The sequence below is a fragment of the Anolis carolinensis genome, chromosome 6, assembly GCF_035594765.1.
Source record: "Anolis carolinensis isolate JA03-04 chromosome 6, rAnoCar3.1.pri, whole genome shotgun sequence".
Classification (NCBI taxonomy): domain Eukaryota; kingdom Metazoa; phylum Chordata; class Lepidosauria; order Squamata; family Dactyloidae; genus Anolis; species Anolis carolinensis.
In genome coordinates this window covers 100,836,656-100,860,835 of record NC_085846.1, presented here as the reverse complement: position 1 = coordinate 100,860,835, position 24,180 = coordinate 100,836,656, and the positions used below count along the sequence as shown (strand labels likewise).

Here is a 24,180-nt window from a genome sequence, read left to right as displayed (position 1 = left end):
GTATAGGCTCTTAAATAGAAAATTAGCAAAGCCAAACACAAATGAAGCTCTTTGCCTTGTATGAGTATTTAAACTCCCAGAACTGACCTGGATCATTAGCTCTGCAACCATGTTTAATACTTTTGGCTCCAAACTTGTAGACTTAAGGAAATATTCTGTTTTTGCATGAACAGGATGCCATTCACTGCTGTTCCTGTTGAATTAATTCACTCAAAAGCTTCAGCTTCAAATAAGCATTCATGCTAAAGCATTGGCCCTTATATAGTTTGGCTATAGGCTTCAAAGTATTTTCATTTGCTCCAAGCCATATAAATGTTTTGTGTATTTGAAATGACTAAAGTCGTTTTTGTGTCATACATTTATTTTCTTCTTTTTCTAAAAAGAATCTCTTTGGAAAGTAGAAATGAATGTAGCAAAATAAGTAGCAAATGACCTGTCTAGAAATTTATAGGGGAAAATAGTTCTCCAGATTCAAGTTTGCAGACATTGTCGTAGGACGTCATTAGTGAACTGTAGAAAAATTATTAAGCCAAGCTGTCACTGCTTGAAACATACTGACCTTCTGAGTTCTTGCAAAATAGATTTGGTTATGGAGGGAACATAGGTTTAAAATGTGTTTTATTTTTTAACATTTCCCAACTCTTCAATTCTTGACAGTTTAAGCAGATGCTAGCTTTAGGCTTTTTTTGTTTGTTTGAATTTTATACTAACTCACATAGAGGTAAAAGATCATTAGACTATATTGTAAAATCGTTCTTAAGCTGAGTGCATTGTTGTTTCCAGAGATACATCTAAGTTTAAATTTTATATCTTACTTGGAATTTGCATCAGCAAGGGACAACATTTCTGTGTAGGGATATTCCTATTTTATGACATGAAAAGAGCTAATTGTGTAAATTCAATTCAAAGAAATGACATCCAGCCTTCGTTTTGTGCAAGCAGCTTCAGTGTAGGTTTATGTATCGTAGAAATGGGGGAAAGTGTGAGTGAGACGTGAAACTTGTGCATATTTACTGCACTGAAATCCTAGACTTCTAAAGAATACAGAAAGCCACATATATTTGACAGTAGCTTTCCCCACATTACTCTGAACGTATTGGTTATTCTTAGCCTTCCATGTTGTATGATGGAAGGATTGATGATTTTGCAATTTGTGTTTTCTCTTTCTGTTTGGCTGTAACATAGATCATCACTCTGTCTCTTCAAAAACAATTATTTTTGTTCATGAAAATAGATTTTATACAGAAGACCAGTTTAAAAAAAGGCAAGGTGTAAATGTTTATGTGGATTATCAACTATGCTGTATTTTAGGAGATTAAATTCAAGGATATACAGGGTGTTTGAAAAAACTTCCTATTCACCATTTAAATTAAATGGTGAATAGGGAGTTCTTTTTCAAACACCCTGTACTATAGCCTAACAGAATTAGAAAATAAATTGAAGTATCATGTTGCCATAGCTCATGATTAATTTTGTTAGATATATGAAAGGCAAGCTAAACCCATCATTTTATAAGTTATCTATAGATGAGATATCAAATGCAGTACTTTTTAATACAGAAGGCAGGCAGATTTTAATAACTAGATGGAAAGTTGATAAGGCATCAGTTCTTTCAGGCATGGGATTTTTTAAAATATAAACTGTCCATTGGAACTAACATTTCCACATGCATATTGTAATATTTAATGGTGGACTCTTGCTTTTCTAGTCTGAGAAAGAAAGAAATTCAGATACATTTTGTAATTTTGATAACCAAAGTAGAAACATTGCCCTTGTAGTGTATAGAACGTGTAGAAAGGGATTTCCTCCCCCCTCCAACCTCACAATGATTTCACTATTTCTAAATATAGAGCTTCATAATATTTTAAGTGTGAGGAATTACAGGTACATTTGGAAAATTGGCTACAGAAGAACAGTTGTATATTGAATTCAAAGGGCTATTTGCAACTTCTTTACACAGAGAATGTGCATTGTGGGAAAGTGGCTTAAGATAATATTACTTTAAGAGACATGAGTGAATATAAAGCCAGATTTCTTAAACATTTAATGTTGGGGCAATACGTATAAGCTGCTTTTTCATATCTAACATCAATACAATTGAAATAAATGTATTCAGTTCGTGAGTTGTAACTTGTAATTGAGTCCCAGAAATTCACCCATATTTATTGAAAACAAATTTTTGGGTATTAACAGAGTTTTGTACTTTTTAGTGTCAACTAAAATTGAACTCTTACATTTAAAAAAGTTATGAATCCACTAATTATAATTTCCTTGGGGATAGATAAATGACAATTTAGTGGTACAGTAGAGTCTCACTTATCCAACACTCGCTTATCCAACATTCTGGATTATCCAACACATTTTTGTAGTCAATGTTTTCAATATATCGTGATATTTTGGTGCTAAATTCATAAATACAGTAATTACTACATAGTATTACTGCGTATTGAACTACTTTTTCTACCAAATTTGTTGTATAATATGATGTTTTGGTGCTTCATTTGTAAAATCATAACCTAATTTGATGTTTAATAGGCTTTTCCTTAATCCCTCCTTATTATCCAACATATTCGCTTATCCAACATTCTGCCGGCCCGTTTATGTTGGATAAGTGAGACTCTACTGTAGCTTAATTATTTGGATTTGGTAGAAGTGAATAAATTGACAACATTAATACTTGAGTTTGAAATACATATTATTGATACTGCCAGAAGAGCTTTATTTTATTATTTTGAAACAGTCGTTCGTTTTATAGACAGAACATTCTTTTGCTATACTTATATGCTTCACTGTATTTTGTTTTGGCTATAAAACTAGCAAGATAATAGTATCTGTTTAATTTCATTTTTATAGTTTGTAGTTCGTTTTATATTATTGGTGGGAAAATAATAATTGTGCAGAAAACCAAAAATGACAGGTTTATTGGTAAAAACTCCCCCCCCCCCCCAAGTAGTCATGGAAAAACACGCTAAAGCAACTAGCAAAACAGCTGAATTTTTCCAAGGATATGCAATTTTTGTTTTGATACTCATGTAAAATGTATGCTTTGAACATATCTCCCAGTGGCTGAATTTCTTTTTTTCATGCCTAATTGTAAATAGTGTTTTAAATGGAAAGTAAAATATAAATGTATCCAAATGTTTCCTTTTCCATAATCACTCATGGTGCTTTCCGTGCACTCCACTTATACATTTTCTTCATCCGAGTAGTTGTAAGTCGTATAGCTTTCTGAGAAGAAGCAGGTAAATATTTATATTTAACTACTTGGTTGGTATTAACATGAAACATGTTCATTATCCAAATTAAACTAATTGAGGGGTTAAACTAAACAAACCACGCTGGTCCAGAGTTGAGGGAAAGAAAAGGAACAAAGTGGATTGGGTGTTACTAGGTAAAGTGACTCTGTGTCATGTGAGTGGGGAAGAAACTGAGTGAAGCAAACTGACTGCTACTAGGTGGTGTGCATATGAGGGGAAGGGAAGAAGGAAGGAAATAAAAGGAAAAGGTAGGAGGAGGGGAAAGAAAAGAAAGAAAGTGAAAGGCAGAGAAGAGAGAAGTGATGAAGGGAGGGGGGAAGAAGGGAAGGGAAAGAAAGAAGAGTGGGGAAGGTTATGAGGGAAAGCAAGGAAAGAAAGAGAGAGAGAGAAAGAAAGAAAGAAAGAAGAGAGAGAGAGAGAGAGAGAGAGAGAGAGAGAGAGAGAGAGAGGAGGTGTATGAGGGAAATGGAAGAAGGAAAGAACCATAAAGAAAATGCATACCCAGACAGTAAATAAAAAGGTGATAATAAAAGTAATAAAAGTGAAAATGTTTGTGTGTGTGTGTAGTGGGGGTGTCTACTTACACAGACAGACTCCCACTTCTACAAACAGGCTATGATTCCAACCACGCAGGTTATAGTGAGCGCCATATCCCAGTGTTCCTTTCTCTATTGGTGTGGAATTTGCATGAACCTGACCAAACTTGGCACAGAAGAAGCTCCATGACCAATTGAACATACTGGAGGGGGTTTGGGGGGAATTGACCTTGGCTTTGGGAATTGTAGTTCACCTGCATCCAGAGAGCATTGAACCCAACCAACATCGGATCTGGATCAAACTTGGCACGCAGACCCAATATGGCCAGCTGTGCATACAGGCATAGTTGGGGGAGGATTGGCCCACAATTCTGGGAATTTTAGTTCACTCACATCGTTCTGTATTTTCTAATGAGAGCAAGCCAAGACTGGCTTTTTTCTTATAAATAGTATTACTGATTCACTAAATGATATTACCTAACACTCCAAAACAAACAATGCGTTTTTCAAATAACCCGGGCATCTTTGGGTGCCCAAGCTAGTAAATAAATAATAGTTAAATATCTTAAAGATCAGGGACTGTACTCTTCCACATAACCACTAGATGTCGCAAGTATTACAGGAGCCTGAGAGGTTACTAAGGGCCTGGTGGAAATTCAACATATCATTGAACTTCACATATTTCAGTGTTTCCACATGGTAAATGCCAGAAGAATCTGATACAGTGTGATATAGAAGCAAGGTACAACTGGAATAATGAAATTTCAAAAAATAAGCCTTTTTAAAGGGCTGGTTCTAACAGTTCTGTTGGGCATTGTAAATGCCTCAGGTGCACTTGATACTCCTTTTACGTTCCTGGCGTTTGGTTGTGTTTTTATGGAAAGATGGATTGAACTTCAATTTAAGAATATTCGGTAATCCCTCTCAGGACAGACTCTTAACAGCTGGTATTTCTGTGTTGCAGCAAATCGATTCCATGCAACAGCCACCAGTGCTTATAGCTGGATTCTGATGCAAAATTACAAAGCATTTTAAAATAAATTTAGCCAAAGCAAACATTGTTGGAAAAAAGTTACTTAATTCACAGGTTTGTGGGAGAAGAATCTTGTTTCGTTCCAAAAAAATATTAAGCTTTTATTGGGAAAGATTTCATCAGGTCATTTATTTTCACTAATATATACATAGAGATTCTGGAGGGAATAACTTCATACCACACAACTCTTTAAAATAAGGGGTTTTGAAAGTTAATATTGAAGAATTTAACCACAATAAAGAAAATGAGGAATGGCCTCCACAGTTGTTAATATCCAGTATTTTCTAGATGAATAAGCCTTTGCTCTTTAATCTTAAATAACTGTGATCTTCATTACTAACTTTGGAATACAAATGTTCACTATGGATAATAGGCATTGGAATTTGGAATTAAAGTTCTGTGATTCACAGCTAAAAAATAGATGATGATCACAAGAGGAAAAAAAAGCTGGTTGGCTGCAATGACTGATTCTGATTCTGCAGCAACCGACATGGCTAAGTGTCCAAGTTCTAAAATTTATTTCCTGGCCTTGACATGTAGATGTTACATTTGCATCAGGACAAACAGAATTGATGTTTTATGAAACTTGTACAGAGTGTCCTCGGCCTCATTTCAAGTCACTTCTTAAAAAATCTGCTGGCTTTTATATAGGTGCTGCCTTTCTCCATTTCAAGAAGGGATTATGCATAAGAGCCATGTAATAGTGCCACAATCCATGGCAAAATTAAATGCATACAGGCCCAATCACAAAATTAGACTGAGTTCTGTCCAATGTTCATCATTCAAATTCTTCAAAAGTTCTCCTATTATTTTAAATGAGATACTGAACTGTCAAATAGGTAGTCCCTTTTCACATATTGCTTGATCGTATGCTTAACCTGGTAAAAGGCCTTGGCTCTTCCACTGTCTCCAGATGCCCAATTCAGAATTACACAAAGAAGATGGTAAATCAATTGAATTCAGAACATGAAGATACAACTTGTCTCAAAGGTACAATCCAGAGATTACGAAGAAAACATTACTGTACTTACATACAACTCCTAGGTTCAAATGGGGTAAGACAAAAGGAAGTAAAAGGAAGTCTACCTCTGTTGTTGTTGTTTATTCGTTCAGTCGCTTCCGACTCTTTGTGACCTCATGGACCAGCCCACGCCAGAGTTTCCTGTCTACCCCTAGGAAGGGAAATTCACTCCTTAAGAGTTATCATGGAAAGCTTCCACAGAAGCTTTATCACCAATCCTTGTTTCCACAGCAATATACATTTTTCAAAATCCAATTGTCACAGGGTCGGAAAGTGAGGTGAAAACTTCTGAAGAAGGGAATAGACAGCAAAACAAATGTTGCAGGGATGTTAACCTTTCCCTATGATATTCAAAACTATATTTTCCCTTTGGCTGGAGTTATGCTTAAAAATCTACCTCTTTGACTTATATACAAATTCAACTTAAGAACAAACCTACAGAACCTATTTTGTTCATAACCCAGAGACTGCATGCATTTTATAGATTTTAAAATGCCATTGATTGTAAGATGCTAATTTTAGTACCATCAACACACACACATATATCTATCTATCTATCTATCTATCTATAACAAAGTTTTTAGAGATGTTTATATGAGAAAAAAGAATTGAGGAAATATTGTAATGTTCTAACAAACTCTGCAATAAAGAATTGATTTCACTAGTGATCTCAATTGCTAAAATGGAAGTAATATCAGAATTGGAACTCTTGAGGAAATCAGTTTTAACAGCTTCTTATCGAGGATTTGGTATGTGGTTTTTATGGAAAAACTAATATATAAAATAAAAGTGAAAAAGCAAGCCAGAAGGTTTCCTTTCATCATACAGAAACATCCGTGCTGCACTCATCCTGCCCCCAGCAGACAGTGTACCTCTTGAGTAAGATGTTTCCTATCCAGGATATTTGCTGAATTTTGTGGTCCTCAGACTTGAAATTGAAACACAATTGAAATTTGCAATAATCTCTTATACGAAAAAAATACTGAGTAGATTGTCTAAATATTTGCGAGGATTTATTTGTTTTGATGTGGTAATAGCAATAATAATCTTTAAAATTACAAACATAACAGTTAATCATATTACATTATGACCTATAAACCAGTTTTTATATGTTCTATCCATTTCAGGATCATTAGAAAAGTCTGTTCAGTTGGTGAAGCTAATTATTTTGGAAAGGCTAAAACTATGCACTGGGAGATATTTGAAAATAAGACAAAATCCTCATGGCTCAGAAGTCGTTTATTCTTTTCAAGGAATACAAGAACAGGATGAGAGTCTGTCATGACTCTTAGGGCATTGTTAGGAGTGACATAATACAAAAAGGGTCTAGTCATATTTTGTAAAGTGTGGGCTTTGTATGTGTTCTTGATTTTTGATTCCATCTTATGTAAGTGAGCATAGTCCTGGCTTGAACGTCTGTATTATAACATTTCAACTTAAAAAGAGCCAATAAACCAAAAACATGTTTTTTAAAAATAGTTTTAATAACTTGAAATCTCAATTTAACAGCTTCATGCTTGCATCTTTGTGTTACTATTTATGACATAATGAAAGAAGTATTATGTTCCCATAGGCTAGGGGTGAAAAACATTATCCTAATAGAAAACGTCATTGGTGTAAGAGTGCTCCTATTCCCTGGTCTCCTTAACTGTGGACTTTCTACTCTTTAAGTTATTTCCAGATCGACATCTGCTAACATTCCCAATCAAAAGGCATAACACAGCTGCTCCAGGTTTGCCATCCTTATACATTTTATTTTGTTTGATGCTGAAGTTGAGGGAGAACACAGGGAGGTTTACAAATGGAAGACAGCGTCACGTGGACCCCATTCAAATGATGTGAATAGCTATGGAATAACCTATGAATAGCTATGGAATTTTAAAAATCTATCTGAAAGCACTCTGTTACAAGTATAAGAGCCAGGGTACAAAGAAATACAAAATGTTTGGGTCCAAGGGACTTCCACATTCATTTTTTCTTGAGTAGTTATCCTTTGGAACAATTAATACTAATGTATATTGTATTGTTGAGTAAAGTAGCATTGTAGAGTAGTAAATATAAGAGTGTGGGTAGTTTTGTTACTATATATTTAACTTCGTGTAATAATCTCACCCTTTTATAGAAAGGTTAAGTATCCCTTATGGCAGTCTGCATTCAATGTGTCATAGAGTTTGAAAAGAGTTTGTCAATTCTGCAGGTTCAAATGTTGGTAGTTCAGTCAAAATTTTCAGTGGTTAACACAGATCCCTTCCATGCATATAAGGCTGTTGTATCAGACATCTGATTGGCTGTATTCTACAAATGTTTTCTTGAAATGTATAAATAAACCATTTTGAGATTCTAAAATAGCAGCTTCTGTTAATAAAGTAAATGGTAATATATTTGGAGTTTTTACACTAAGTTTTAATGACAAATAATCGTAACTTAAAATGTTAATAATTTTCCTTATTTGTGTATATTTCTATTCTTTCAGGACAGCTTCGAAATTGCCTAAATCTTTATAGAGAAAGTGGCTGCAAGTAATTGACCAACTTCTGAGCGAAGTGCTGTTCTAGTGTGTATCCTTGTTGTAGTCAGCATGCCAGCTTTATCAACTGGATCTGGAGGTGACACAGGTAGACGAACCTGGTGTTGCTAATTTTCTCAATGCTAGTGTATATTGACTGTGTGCACATTGTCCCAAGACTACTTATACAGAAGAAAAAATGTGTATGACTTACTATGGGCATGTAGATGGGACTGCAGAAGGTGGATATGGGTTGTACAGGCAATCCCCGAGTTACAAACATCTGACTTAAAACAATTCATAGTTAAGAATTGGGATGAGACAACAGAAAGTGAGAGAATCTAATCATCCCTGGGAAGGGAAATTCATTCTTGGAAGAGTTATCATGGGGAAAAGGTGTCTCCGCTGAAGCTTTATCACCAATTCTTCCTTCCACAACAAACCAAATTTCTCAAAATTATCACAGGGACAGAAAGTGAGATGACATCTTCTGAACAGGGACACAGACAGTAAAATAAACACCACAGGGGTGTTAACCCTTCCCTATGCTATCCAAAACTAAAAGATGTATATATTTGGCTGGAGTTCCATTTTTACAATGTACCTGTTCTGACTTACATACAAATTCAACGTAAGAACAAACCTACAGAACCTATCTTGTTCATAATTTGGGAACTGTCTGTACATTTATATGCTTCACATTGTATAAATATGTATGCAGGTAGATGGCACCTGTAGTTTGACAAGAATGTAATTGCATATCGAAATTATGTCTACATTTCCTAATTCAATAAATGATAAGCAGGAGCAGAATGTCACACGAGGATCTCTTTTGCTCTGCTGAGTGCATTTTTTTTACAAACCCCCAGTTAAATAGAGTATTAAATATTGTTTGTTCAATTTTAAGTAAAGCATTGTGATTTTAGTTTACATTTAAGGAGTTGCAAAGCTAGTAATCCCAAATTCACTAAAGCTATGTAGTTTGTTTCTGTTTAATTTTATCTTAAACTGGAAGAGCTTGAAGAGGTTGCTGAACTTGAGTGAAGAGAGTTTGTCTTTATATAAAGTCACTAGCTGTGCCCGACCACGCGTTGCTGTGGCTAGGACTTTATTTTTCTTTTCTTTTTGTTGTATGAACATAGAGGTGTGGATGAGAGGTTGTACTGTCAATTTTTGAGGTTGTGGGGTGTTTAGTTTAGTTGTTTTGTCCGGTGCCATGATTCCATTACCCTTTTATATATATAGATTCCACTATTTATTATTCAAAAGCTACTAATGGCTTATAAATCTTGACCAGACACAAGCATGATCTAAAAAACAGTTAGCAGTATTATATGGAATGTTATGCACATTCATGTCAAAAGCATTGGACAGTTTTTAGGATTGCATTACTGGCATAACTATTAAAGATAGTTTGTAATGCTTTAATAATAATAATAGTAATAATAATAATTATTATACATCACACAGTCCTTAAACACTTGGGAAGTGTTTGACTTGTGATTTTGTGATACGAAATACAGCATATAGATCTCGTTTGCTGTGTCATACTATGTCTTTGTGTCACTAATAATAATATTTTTTTAAAATCTCTTACCCACCTTTCCTCGTGTATTTTATATAATAATATGTGTATTTTATATAATAACTAGCTGTGCCCGGCCACGCGTTGCTGTGGCAAAGTGGTGGTGGTATTGGTTTAAAATTGTTGTGTAATTTTTATTTGACGTTATTTGCATTTTTTAATTAATTTTATTGTAAGTTATATTTTTATTTATTATATTTTATTATTTTCTTGTATTATTTTTAGTTATTTTCTGTTATTATAGTATTTTATTGTATTAATTTTTAGTGTTTTTTATTATTTTTTATTGGGTTGCTAGGAGACCAAGTTGGAGGAGCTTAGCCTTCTAACTGGCAGCAATTGGATAAAAGCAATTATTCCTCTTTCTCAAATTAGGACTTTATTTTTCTTTTCTTTTTGTTGTATCAACCTAGAGGCGTGGATGATGGGTTGTGTTGTCAAATTTCGAGGTTGGGGGGCCTGTAGTTTTGTTGTTTTGTGGTCGCCGTGATGCCATCACTCTTTTATATATATAGATTATAGTAGAGTCTCACTTATCCAACATTCGCTTATCCAACATTCTGGATTATCCAACGCATATTTGTTGTCAATGTTTTAATACATCATGATATTTTGGTGCTAAATTTGTAAATACAGTAATTACTACGTAGCATTACTGCATATTGAACTACTTTTTCTGTCAATTTGTTGTATAACACGATGTTTTGGTGCTTAATTTGTAAAATCATAACCTAATTTGATGTTTAATAGGCTTCTCCTTAATCTCTCCTTATTATCCAACATATTCGCTTATCCAACATTCTGCCGGCCCATTTATGTTGGCTAAGTGAGACTCTACTGTATAGCTAAAACACATAATTATCATATAAAATGCACATATTAAAATATATTTCTACAAAATACATATATTAGAATACATAGAACATATCTAGTAATGCTTTTACCATTACTTTTAGTGTGTATGTATCTTAATCCCAATTATATTTATAAATGTCTATGTCTAAAATGTCCTATGCAGCAACCCAAATGCTAGTGTGAGTGGTTATCCTTTGGAACAATTAATACCAATGTAATGTATTGTAGAGTAGAGTAAATATAAGAATGTATGTAGTTTTGTTGCTATATATTTAACTTTGTGTAATAATCTCACCCTTTTATAGCATTGTTAAATATACTGATTTTATGTGATTTTGTAGTTGTGAAAAATGTAAGCCCGTTAGAAATAGTAATGAACAGTACTGCTTATTTGACTATTGTCAAAGCTTAAAAGATTCGTGTGTTCTGTTTTATTAATACAGTAAAAATTTACAGTGTTGTTCTGGGCTTAGGTATATGTTCCTTAGTGTTTATTACCCCTTAGTTACAGTAAAAAATTTGAAGTCTTAGCTTGGCATCGTGATTCAGAATTTTGAGGTAATAAATTGTTTAACAAATGAAAAGTAAATGAACATCCATTTGTTATAATATTGATTCAAAATTTCTCTGACATGATTAGCGCTTTCTTGTAATATGTAAGAGTGATGGAACGCAGGGACCATATTTTTTATCATTTAGCCCTCCTTTATAGCTTCCACAGACTTGTTCTAATAATGAAGCTATGAGGGATATGACAAGAATGGTGATATTAAATTTCTCTAGACTAACAGTAAATTTTTCCACTCTGATGTCAAGAATGTTGAGCATCTGGACTCTGAGTGGTTTACCACGTGAGCACTTTCCCCAATTTCTTAGCCATTTATTCTTCTCTTAGGAACTAGCTGTCTTGCGTAGAAAATAATAGTAACGGAAACTGTTCTCTAGAACTGGAAAAAGTTGTATGCTTTTCATTTTCCATTATTTGTAAGAATTACTTTATTACCTTTTTGCAAGTCTTTAAAAATAAAATTACTGTTATGAAAATGTGTTCATTTATTCAGTAAGATTAATAAAGTCCAGGAAAACAGTATCACGGAAGTACTGTAGACAATGTTTACAAGTCCATGCTCCAGTAATTGATACCAGCATTTTTTATTCTCTGGGGCCTCCTTTAAGGCAGTTTACCTTGTGAAATAATTTCCATGAACAACCTATAGTTTTGTCATCCTGCAGCCATTCATTCCACCCCCTTTTCAGAAACCTTGTGAAAGCCGTTGGATCAGGTACAGTTAGGAATGTTGGAATAATCTAAGGTTCAGTTCCAAAGAAGTCAGATTTTCAGTAACAGGAACAATTGTTTAAATGATTATAGCTTTATTCTGTTACAGAGTTTAGCTTCATGAACAGAGTGCCGAATTAATAAAAATATTGATTTAAAGACCATACCAATATTTTTTCATTAAAATCTCAGGTCCTACATAGCCTAGGTTCTTGATCTTTGAGGGATGGTTTCTCAATGTGTGTGTCATGTATGGATGTTCATCAAAAACTGCTAGGAAGGCTTTCCTCTTATGTCCCACTATTGGGAGTCGCATATCAAGTAAAGACACAATAACAGAACTTCTTGCAATTGCTGCTGATACCAACATGGACTTTATTTTGGTGCCAAATTAAAATCTGAATGTTCACTTAAACATTTGGGGCTTAGTGAAATCGCAGCTCATTTTCAGTCCACTGGATTGCAGGTTTTATGTAACTGTTTGCATTTCATGAAAATTTTGTACAAACATCTTTCATTTAGCCTCATAGTAATCTTTGCATAATAATGAAAACCGATGGTTATGCCTTTAAATTGTCTTTCAGATTATTCTAAAGTTTATTCTAAAGTTATTCTACAGTTTACACACTGCCTTGAGATCTTCTAATATAAAGCTTGAAATGGTTTAACCAATACATAAACATTTTCTAGGTTACCTATGTGTTGGTTCAAAGATCTTTGATGTAAAGCACTCGGTTTCCCCCAAGGTATGGAAACTGGAAGTTCTGTCTGGAGTCAAAGTTGCATGTTAGAATTGGTCCGTCCAGGAATGTTTCCTTTGCAAATATTCTTACTATACACTTAACCAGCTGTGTCAACTTGTAGTTTGAGATGTATGTATATGTGCTGTATGCTGTCGAATCCATGCTCTGACTGGAAAAATATAATCTTTATATCATGTATAACTACAGTATTAACCTTGTTGTACAAAGTTATTATGGTGGTAACACTATTGCTGAAAAATATAGTTAATCATAAGTTACAGCCAAGTGCGTTTTCATTACAGTAGAGTCTCACTTATCCAAGCCTCGCTTATCCAAGCCTCTGGATAATCCAAGCCAATTTTGTAGTCAATGTTTTCAATATATCGTGATATTTTGGTGCTAAATGCGTAAATACAGTAATTACAACATAACATTACTGCGTATTGAACTACTTTTTCTGTCAAATTTGTTGTATAACATGATGTCTTGGTGCTTAATTTGTAAAATTGTAACCTAATTTGATGTTTAATAGGCTTTTCCTTAATCCCTCCTTATTATCCAACATATTCGCTTATCCAAGCTTCTGCCGGCCCGTTTAGCTTGGATAAGTGAGACTCTACTGTACCTGTTTTTGGTTAACTTGGGAAAATAATCAAGTCTAGACTTAATGTTAGATGTCTTTATTATCAGATTTGCGCGAAAGTTCACTGGCCTTGTCTGCTATTTAGCATAATAAGTGTGAAAACATGACACCTTAGAATCATAGAGTTGGAAGAGACCTCAAGTCCATTCCCATTCTGCCATGCAGAAATATATAAGCAAAGCCCTCCTTACTGATAGCCATCCATCTTCCGTTTAAAAACCTCCAGAGAAGGAGACACCATCACATGCCAAGGCAGCATATTCCACTGTCTAATAGCTCTAACCATCGGGAAGTTCTTAATGTTTAGGTGTAGACGTTCTTCAATTTTGAGCACTACCACATCCAGTAAAATGGGAGTAGAGAACAATTGAAAAAACTAATAAGCCTAGATAAAAGCTGTTGCCTCATAATAATGTTCTATCTACTTGTGTTGATATGAGATTTGAATTCTGGAAGAGTTCAGCTACACTCAAATATTTGAAATGGCCTTTCTAGCTATAGGCATCTATAATTGAACATGGCTTTCAAACTTGAATGTTTTTACAAATTCAAGAGATGATTAGAATAACATGAACACATACAACCCCTTTTTTGTGGGAGATACAGAAGGAGAAGAGCAAGCAGGTGCATCCCCATTATGCCTGGATCCAGCCACTGGACAAAAGCAAACCACATCTGAACAAATTGTGCCAAGAAAATTCATTCATACAATCACCTTAGAGTTACTATAAGTTGAAAGTACAGAATGAGAACCAAAACACCCTGAATCCTTTGGCTACAGTGAGCACTATAAATGCTTCAGAAAAAATGAATAACATTGTTGTGTCACTCCATCCCTGCTGGGGAAATAATCGAATATGTAGAAGTTTGCATTTCACCAATCATAAAGAGCATACTCTTCAAATGTTTAGAGAAGATGTTCAAAATTTAGTAACCATCATTTGCTTCTTGTTTTAAAAATAGTTGACTTCTGTGAGTTTAGAAGTAGATTTACTCACTGTGTAAACTCATTCTTCAGAAGTACAGAAGACCATCCATTGTGGGTCAATCTTTGTCATACCAGAGGAAATACAGGAGTCATTTCTCTCTTTGTGTTTACCAGATTTAGCGTCAACAGTTAGAGGGAGGAATTCACCCTACTAAGAGCAATACTTCACTAATTTTCTGATGTTGTTTGCATACACAACTGCAGCCATCTGATGGGGAGGGGAAGGATTCCCCCCTTTCACTGTAAGGAATCAATGCTTAATTCTTTGGCATGTGCAAAGGAGCAGTCCACACACTACAGATTACACTTCAGCCTAGTTATGTTACAATGGGAATGCCTGTATTCACTTCATACTACTATTTTAAGTATGCTCCTTCTAAAGGTTGCCCCGGCAGATTATATTTATCTATTGTGTAAAGATTCGTGACAGGTTTTGGTGTGGTCCCCATTTCAGCCTTAACAGATTTTGAATAAAGATGGTTTTATTACAAGTATTTATTTGTAAATAGTGATTTTATTGGGTGTTCTTTCTTCAGGTCTAGCTCTCTTTGCCTTGTAACATTTTACTTGTTTAGGGTAAACTTTGCATTTATATCAACACTGATTTTAAGGGGGGGGGGTTGCAAAAATTCTTTGTGTAATCTTTTTTGACTGGCTAAGTTAAGAGGGCACTAATTTCTGGCCTCCATTGATGAGTTGTAACCTAGAATAATAATTGGATGAAACAGAGAACTTTCCGTTCTCCTAGAAGTTTTCCCCATGTTTCTAATGGTTCTGGAGGAGATACTGGTTTCTATATGGCAGAAAGCTTAAGTTCCACTGATCAGTAGATGCTGAGCTATTTCTGAGAAAGGGCAGCGTGTGTGCAAAGTTCTGAAAATATACCTCTGCCTTGACTCCATAAAGCAGAACAGCTTAAGTTTTAGCCTAATGAGTGCTACGAACTTTTTCTCTGTTTGGCTTCATTGTTCTGGGGAGATTAGTTTCTACATTGCAATTGAAGGTGGGTGGCATCAAAGATATAAAATCATCTATGTAGAGGGGTCCCAAACTCTATAAGGAAATAATTCTACTTTTCCCAATTAGAGGCAGTTATAGAAGTACAAGGTTTAAAAATGTTCCATCCTCAGTTTCAACAGTATAATTTTTCTTTTATATGGCGAGAGGGGAAAAAGAAAATGTGAAATTACTCTAAATAATTGACTGAAGTGTTTAATTTTTATAGTTAAATCCTATTTATAAAATGGGATGGAAGTACAGAGGTTTGATGTGCTCTGGTACCCTTTAAAGTACCCTTTAAAATATAATTTCCAGTCTTTGCTTTCATTCAGCATTTGCTGCATGAAATAAAAGGTGGATGTTCAATTGTCCGCTTGGTATAAATGTGGCTCCATCTAGTGTTGATGAATGCGCAGGCAGCAGCCCAACACAGACTGCTTTATACACATTAATTTATACAAGGGTTATCCAGAAAGTAGATTATGTTTTGGAATTTAAAATGAACAAAGTATAGGAGAAAACATTTACCATATGCAGTTGAAAGCCACACCCAAATACCACTTCTCAACATAGTCACCATTCAAATCTAGGCACTTATCATAGCAATGAATGAGCTTTGCAACTCCTTCCCCACAAAACTCTGCCGCTTGCGTCCTCAACCACTTGTTTCCAACAGTGGGGGCATGGCTGGCAACGCAGCGTTTTGGCGATGATGCGCAGCTGCGGAAAGGGGTGACCGGCTGGTTGAGGATGCAAGTGGCAGAGTTTTGTGGGGAAGGAGTTGCAAAGCTCATTCATCGCTATGATAAGTGCCTAGATTTGAATGATGACTATGTTGAGAAGTGGTATTTGGGTGTGGATTTCAACTGTATATGGTAAATGTTTTCTCCTATACTTTGTTCATTTTTAATTCCAAAACGTAATCTACTTTCTGGATAACCCTCGTATATTTACATCATGTTGTTATGATTCTGTCAATCTGTGTGCTGAACCAAGAATTGACAGTTGAACTTGTCATTTGTCAGTGTATGTGGCAATAGTAGGTGTGGTTCCTGTTAGTTCAGTGGGTTTTTTTTACACCCATGAAAGAAACTGTAGTTATTTGCATATTCTACTGTTTTCATCCCCACTCCAATAGTAGTAACAACAGCAGGTTTAAAATAGAGCAAGGTTTGTAATATGAACATTGCCTCCCAAGAGTCCATCAGAAATGATGTCTGGAAAAAGTGTTTTTTTTTTCCAGCATACTTTAGTAAGTAACGCCAGGAAAGAAATAGAAATACATTACTCTTTTCCCCAAATGTATTTAATTTTAGATGAGGAATCTGATTACTACAAACATTGTTGACTTTAAATATTGAAGCGATGTGTTTTAAGGAAATGATAGTCACAGTGCTAGATTATTAAGTAGCTTGAGAGAATGCTGTTTAATAGGGATATCTTTCTTTTAGAAGTGTATTCTTGTGATGAACAATGCTTGGTCTGGTCGTAAACATTCTTAGACAGAAAAGAGTTGTGTTAATTCAGTGGAGCTTATTTCCTAAGAAATATGTTCAGGTTTGTACAGTGGAACAAAAATAATAGTAGGGTCACATTTAGGCCAGGAGGTTATCACTTCTTGCTTCCCTGGCCCATGGCAGAGAGATTTTTGTCTGCTTCACCCTCCAAAATATCCCACTGGAAAAACTAAGCATATGCTCTGAGCTGATATCTGCTTATGCCAGGCACCTCCCTAGGGAAGGTTGCTGGAAGTCATGTTGCTATGTTTCTTGGACAGCAGTATGATGGATTGTTTTATGCTGTATGCTACTGTGAAAACAGTGTGCTACTGTTTGCCCTGGGAAACTGCTGTGATATGTACCACAAATAACTGGGACCAGCTATTGCTTTAATCCCATAGAGAAGGTTAAATCCAAAGTGTGCATACTTTCTAACACAATGTAAGTTAAGCATGTAATGATTTTGTTCAAGAGTTGATTGTTGAACAACTAGCAATACATTTTATTCTTCTGTGCATCTATTAAATCCAAGATACTTTACAAAAGCAGTGTGTTGGTGAGAAATATTTAGAGAAACCGCAGATTCTTTTTAATGGACCACCCTATCCATTTTCTGTTCTTATAAGGATATTTTTCCTATTCATGACTCATTTCATTCTAACATCAAGGGAAATAGAATAATGATTAAGCAAAGGAATGTACGTGTTTCTGGGTTTTGTCCTTTTCCAAAAAGCTTTATGAATTCTTGGTACCATGTTAAGTAAATAAATTGCTATAGAAGATTTAGCAACTGTTAATAAAGTTAAAAGTACCCTGCTAGTAACTTCTCCTTTTAAAAAAGTCAGAAATTTATCTGGCTTTTAAAATATTTTGTTGGCTACTTCCATGCTCACTATTGCTTAATATAAAAATGGTACAAGCTGCAAGTTACACAGGAGGGCTAAGTGAAATTAATGAGATCACCCTTAGTTTTCACTTTGTGTTTTATTTTCACTTTATAGGTTTGTATGAGCTGTTGGCTTCCTTGCCAGCCCAGCTACAGCCACATGTGGACAGGCAGGAAGACCTTACCTTCCTCTGGGATATGTTTGGAGAAAAGAGCCTTCATTCGTTGGTAAAGGTAAACCACACTTAAATGCTCATTCTTTTTGAGAAATGCTTATGGAAAAAACATTTTGAGCAGTCTCTAGTAAACCAAGAATCAGACTAGTTACACAGTGAAAACAAAATAGCCTTGTTTCAACTCCGCACTTCTGTGAGGAATGGAAGTTGTTAAAGGATTCTACCAAAAATACAGAGATGATTTCATTTAATAGTGATGTTTTGGCAGTATATACTAATGTAACAAACATATGATGTTTGCCCTTGTTTAGAATGAGGTAGCACGAAATAGTAGCAGGAAATCTGAGACTCCTTCATGGTCAACATTCAAGGCCTGGAGTTTAGCTTAAATAAACAAATGTTCACAGCAAAAATTAGACGGGATATATTTTTGAGGTAAAATATGGCAGCAGTTCAGTACCCACATTAATTTAAAATAATTTCCTTTAACAAAGTCAACTGAAATTCTAGCAAGACTCTTTAATTGGCTTGCATCCATTGAAATTGAGTTCAGCATATAAATACATTGAAGTTGATCATGAATAGAACAAACTTGGTAGAAGGATCCATTGATGTGTCCAGTCAAAAATGGTAAACACTGAGGTATTTTGTACTCTCCTATTTATAGAAAATGCTTTATGACTTTTGTTTATTATTATCATTGTTCCTCTAGAGCTATGATTGGTTGTTTGAAAAGAAAGTAAGGCACATCCCGTCTTCAGAATTGATGGATGATACCTGCTTAGGCTATACACTGACTTTCCATGTCAGGAGGAAAAGACTTTCACTCTCAGAGGAAGGAGAAGGAGGGGAAACAAGATTTTCATTGTGTCCTATGGCAATCAGTTACACCATGGATACACAACTGTGGTGATCAAGATGAGTTTTGAAGGGCATTTAATTTACAATAACATTATATGGCATAGTCGGTAGTGAAGGATTATAGGATTTACAGTTCCAAAGCAACTTTAGGATAGCCATTCTCCATCCCTGTCTTCAACATGTATAATTTTGTATTTCTACCAGAACTGGCCAGAGTAATTTGAAGCATCAAAACCATATGTTTTAGGCGATGTTGACTTATGAATCTTTATTCAGGTTTGCAGTCTTAGTGCTTCTGGATATATGGCTGCTTTAGGGAATTTGAATTATGGGAATGTCTAGTCTTTTTTCTAACTGCATCTGATTGGATACAGTTCTGTTCAGTGGGGTAAGCCAGCATTAAGTGCTCACCATCAGAGGCTATATAACATTTGTAATGAGAGGTTGGCCCAGAAGCTAGTTGGAAACATTGGCTTCCATGAAATGTGGTGGTGGTGAGTCACTTTAACCAGAGCATCAAGAGCACATTACATCAGTGCTGAAAGAAATGCACTAGAATGAAGGCCAATAAAGTGAGGTTCGGTTCAGACAAGACCAGAGATATTGATAGTAGGCAACTTGATTTGCTATTCAGACTGATCTAAATGGATTTCTACCTTCTTTTTTTTTTGCTAAATAGGGCACAATGAAGTAATATTTTAAAAGTAGTGAGGACAAAGCTACTTTATTTGTGTATTGAGCAATAAACTTCTAATTACTTTATAAAGTTGAAAATACTTTATTAATATTTTGAATGGCATGTTAGGAATCTTTAAAGTGATTTTGACACAAATTGTTCAAATTTGGTGCCACTGTTTTATCAATCTCAATTTTAAAATAAGTAATGTGCAAAATATTTGCAAAAATAATTCAGTAAGTTACTTTACATTGTAATGTAAATTAACAGTAAAATAATTTAAAACAAGCCATTGGGGATAATTAACTTTTGTTGTTGTTACTTCGCATTTACTTGTACCTTAGAAACATCACAATTCTACAGTTTACCAGACTGTCTTGATTTCTAATCCTAGCACAAGGATTCTGCCAATAACAAAATAACAAAGTGTGCTTCTGCTTTCAGTAGGTAACTTGCATGAAGTTATAAAGAAAACTCTTTATGGCTCTAGTTCAGGTAGCAGCTTCACAGCAGTGTGTGCGAAAAAGACCTTGGAGTCATCGTGGACAACAAGTTAAACATGAGCCAACAATGTGATGCGGCAGCTAAAAAAGCCAACAGGATTCTGGCCTGCATCAATGGGGTATAGCGTCTAGATCCAGGGAAGTCATGCTCCCCCTCTATTCTGCCTTGGTCAGACCACACCTGGAATACTGTGTCCAATTTTGGGCACCGCAGTTGAAGGGAGATGTTGACAAGCTGGACAGCGTCCAGAGGAGGTCAACTAAAATGATCAAAGGTCTGGAGAACAAGCCCTATGAGGAGCGGCTTAAAGAGCTGGGCATGTTTAGCCTGCAGAAGAGAAGGCTAAGCGGAGACATGATAGCCATGTACAAATATGTGAGGGGAAGTCATAGGGAGGAGGGAGCAAGCTTGTTTTCTGCTGCCCTGGAGACTAGGACATGAAATGATGGCTTTAAACTACAGGAAAGGAGATTTTACTTGAACATCAGGAAGAACTTCCTCACTGTGATAGCTGTTCGACAGTGGAACTCTCTCCCCCGGGCTATGGTGGAGGCTCCTTCTTTGGAGGCTTTTAAGCAGAGGCTGGATGGCCATCTGTCGGGGGTGCTTTGAATGCGATTTCCTGCTTCTTAGGGGGGGTAGGACTGGATGGCCCATGAGGTCTCTTCCAACTCTACTATTCTATGATTCTATGATTCACCGAAAGTAGTTTGTATTTATGTTGTACTGTGTCCTCATTGTTCAGATATTCACATGGGAAATGAGTTAAGTAAGTGTTTCTCAAACTGTGCTCCTCTAGGTGTTTTGGACTTCAGCTCCCAGAAATCCCAGCCACTTTACCAGCTGTTAGGAATTGTGGGAGCTGAAGTATAAAACATCTGGAGGAACACAGTTTACGAAACTCTGAGCTAAGTTAATTTCATCTTTTGTCTTCATGGAATTAGGTATCAGTCCTGGAAAGATAAGCATATCAGAAAATGAAGCCACTTTGATAGGAGTGGCGTATTTGACTGTTGATGTAGGGTAAGGGTTTTGCAGATATGTTTGTGATTTTTTAAATGTTGTTTGATTAGCTGGTATTGTGGGTTTCCCCCTTTAATGTGGTAACTTTTAGACCTGATAGTTGTCATTGAGGCATCACAAAAGAAGTACAGTGATTACCTTCCGTGTTGGGTGGAAAAGAACATAGTGTTAGCAAAATTGCAAGGCATAATACTATACATTATGGCCCATGACCACCACTTCCCACCCCCCACCCCCATGGATAGCTGAAACCACAGATAATAGCAAACTATTTTTTTTACTATACGCAGGTTAGAAGAATAGCACTGGATGACCTAGAGAACCCAAAACACTTTGGGGGGGGGGGTTGAGTGCAGATAAGTGAAACTGTGGATAGGGTATAGAGTCTGGGGATAAGAGGTTCATACTGTTTACCCTGTTCTGGATTCCTGGAGAACAGAGAAAGTCTATTTTGTGAAAGGATATTTTCAGAAGTTCTAACATTTTCTCACCTGTTTTTCTCATTATCTGTAAGCCTGGCCGTACTGATCTTCATAAAAACTACATCTACTCTCTCTAGTTTCTATTTTTTCTTTTTCTTTTTGTACTTATGCACCACATTATCTTTAGCTTTCAGACTTATTCATTTGAGGGTGTGTGTGAGTTAGACGCATGTGGTTTTCATGTTTATGTTTTCTGAATTTATAGCTGACATTCTTGTTAACAAAATTTCTGAAACACTGTTTTAAAATAATCATCTTGAAAGCTTTTTAAAAACACGTTTGCTGTGCAGATGGCATGATGTCATACAAATTGTCTTCAGAAAGAAATCTCAATCAGTTGCCAACTGTGTTACCACTTAAGATATTTGTATTAAACATGTGGTGCTTATTCTTAGTTAAACATCTTAACAGCCGACTCATGAACTGAAAATTATAAAGCTGTGTATTGCTTTCCTGTATTTTACTTACACGGGCACACTGTCTGCATGTGGCTGAATTTGGAAAGATTTTACCTGCAGGTCTGATTTCTCTACATCTTCATAAGATAATGAGAATAGTCAGAGATGATGATGTACCTGTTATTATAATTTCTGCTTATCTTCTATACTACAGGCATATCTCCTTCAGTCTGGATCATGCTTTCTATCCATCCAAACAAAATAGGATGGCAAGATTGTGGTCAAGCACGATAGCCCCCCCCCCCCACCCCAAAGATTTATAGTTCACCAGAAATAAATACTGTATTTACTTGAATCTAATGCTCACCTTTTTTTTTTTTTACTAAATTACCTTCCCAAAATTAAGGTGCACATTAGATTCACGTAATTTTTGAGTTTCAGAGTTTTGAAAATTGAGGTGTGCATTAGATTTGATGACGCATTAGACTTGAATAAACATGGGTATATAATTTTTTTCCTTTTTAAAACAACCCTTTCCAGTCTTGTGTAGGCTGAAAATCAGCAACAGCTATCACATCAGCAACAGCTATCACATCTAAGACTAAATTAGCAACAGCTATCACATCTAAGACTAAATTAGCAACAGCTATCACATTTAACCCTTTAATAAATTGTATCTATTCTTCATGACCTTCTATATAACTTTATCTTTTTATATACTGTATCTATTTCATAAGCCTAGATTTCATGAGTTGCGCCTGTTCTGGGGAAGGTAGATCTCGGTACGGTGGCTCATTCTCAACCTAACACAATTAGACTAGTGTATTGCACATTACATGGGGCTGCCCCTGAAAAGTCTTCAGAAGCTGCTGCTGGTACAAAATACGGCATTCAAACTGCTGCATTTTGCATATAGCACTGGTCATACAAGACCTACATGGCTTCCAATCTGTTTTTGAACTCAATTCAAGGTACCAGTGCTTATCTGCAAAGTCCTACATGACTTCATTCTAGAATATCTGCCTCATCCCATATGAGCATCTGTTCCATGTCCAAACACTTTATGATGTTAGGTTGGTGTGTCAATGCAACAGTATTCATTTATAGTTTAGATATCATGTTTCTTTGTATGTTTGAAAAAGAATGTGTATATTTTAACTTGGTGAATCTTTGAACAAAGATAATATGGTATTCCAGAAAATCTTTTTAAGAGATCTAAAGATTTAGAGGAGGCAAGGTTGTGTTGTGTTAAGTGGTACTTATAAGAACACATTGTTGCTAGGCCCCCTTGTACTCATCTCAAATAGATCAATTCAACATACTCAGAATGTACTGAAGTGTAAAAAAATCTTAGAAACCTGAGATTAAACTTCACAACAAAACCTAATCCAGTTTTAGAAATTCTTTCTGCAGTAGCAGTATGGAGAATTTGGCTCTAAAGGTGCAGAAAAAATTATTTTGGAGGGAAGAGTTCTTGTTTGGCTTTAATCTGAATTTCCTTTACCCACGAAGGGGACCTCTTTCTATAAGCAAAGACATCAAAACCCTTTCTTATTGACTAAAAAGGTTCAACTGAATGAAGCTGTGCAAAGTAAAGGGGGGTTATAACCAATATTGACATTTGTTCTGTTAAAACTTACAGAGGTAGAAGAACTTTCAGATTTATGTTTGTATTTATTTAGATACTCAATTTTACCTTTCAGCTCCCCAGGGCCCCTGAGGTTATGTACAATGGATAAAACATCTAAAAAAGTAAATACACCACCAGAACACAGTGGCTCTTTTTTTAAAAAAAAACTTTGAAAAATAGTTATAAGGTCCCATTACAAAAAATGAAGTTATAAACAGCCAAAAGACACCCCTAATTATAAAAATTAAAGATGGGATTAACTCTACATTAACTTCTGCCTCTATTTTTACTGTGAAAAATGTTCAAATAGAGAGAAACGAAAAAAGTATTTTTAGAACTGAAAAACAAACCATCATCAGACTTAAACGGCATTTGCCAAGAAGTTTATAAGAACTTGATGCTGAAATTGATGTACCACTGAACAGAAACCAGGTAATTGAAGACTGGTTTACAGCTTAATTGAGGAGATCTGATTGAATTGCTGGACTATATATGAATATTTTTGAAGCTTCTTTAACTATTTAGGATTCTTGGAATGCAAATAAAGGATTGAGCCAATCTTAAAAAAAATACAGTTCATCATTAACACCTTTAAAAGGA

At 35.4% G+C, this 24,180-nt stretch overlaps 1 protein-coding gene across 9 annotated transcripts in view; it reads left to right on the top strand.

Moving 5' to 3' along the window:
• mpp7 (MAGUK p55 scaffold protein 7) overlaps window positions 1–24,180 on the top strand; it is an 84,508-nt gene that overhangs the window by 20,729 nt on the left and 39,599 nt on the right. For 5 of the 9 annotated variants that reach the window (XM_062983815.1, XM_062983820.1, XM_062983819.1 and 2 more), the window contains 2 exons: window positions 8,321–8,462; window positions 17,946–18,064. In XM_062983815.1, coding sequence (XP_062839885.1) covers window positions 8,426–8,462; window positions 17,946–18,064 — 156 coding nt within the window. In that variant the 5' untranslated portion in view covers window positions 8,321–8,425. Of the gene's footprint in view, window positions 1–7,518; window positions 7,580–8,320; window positions 8,463–17,945; window positions 18,065–24,180 lie in introns of all 9 variants that reach the window. The other 4 variants (XM_062983816.1, XM_062983817.1, XM_016994271.2 and 1 more) reach the window with 2 other exon arrangements.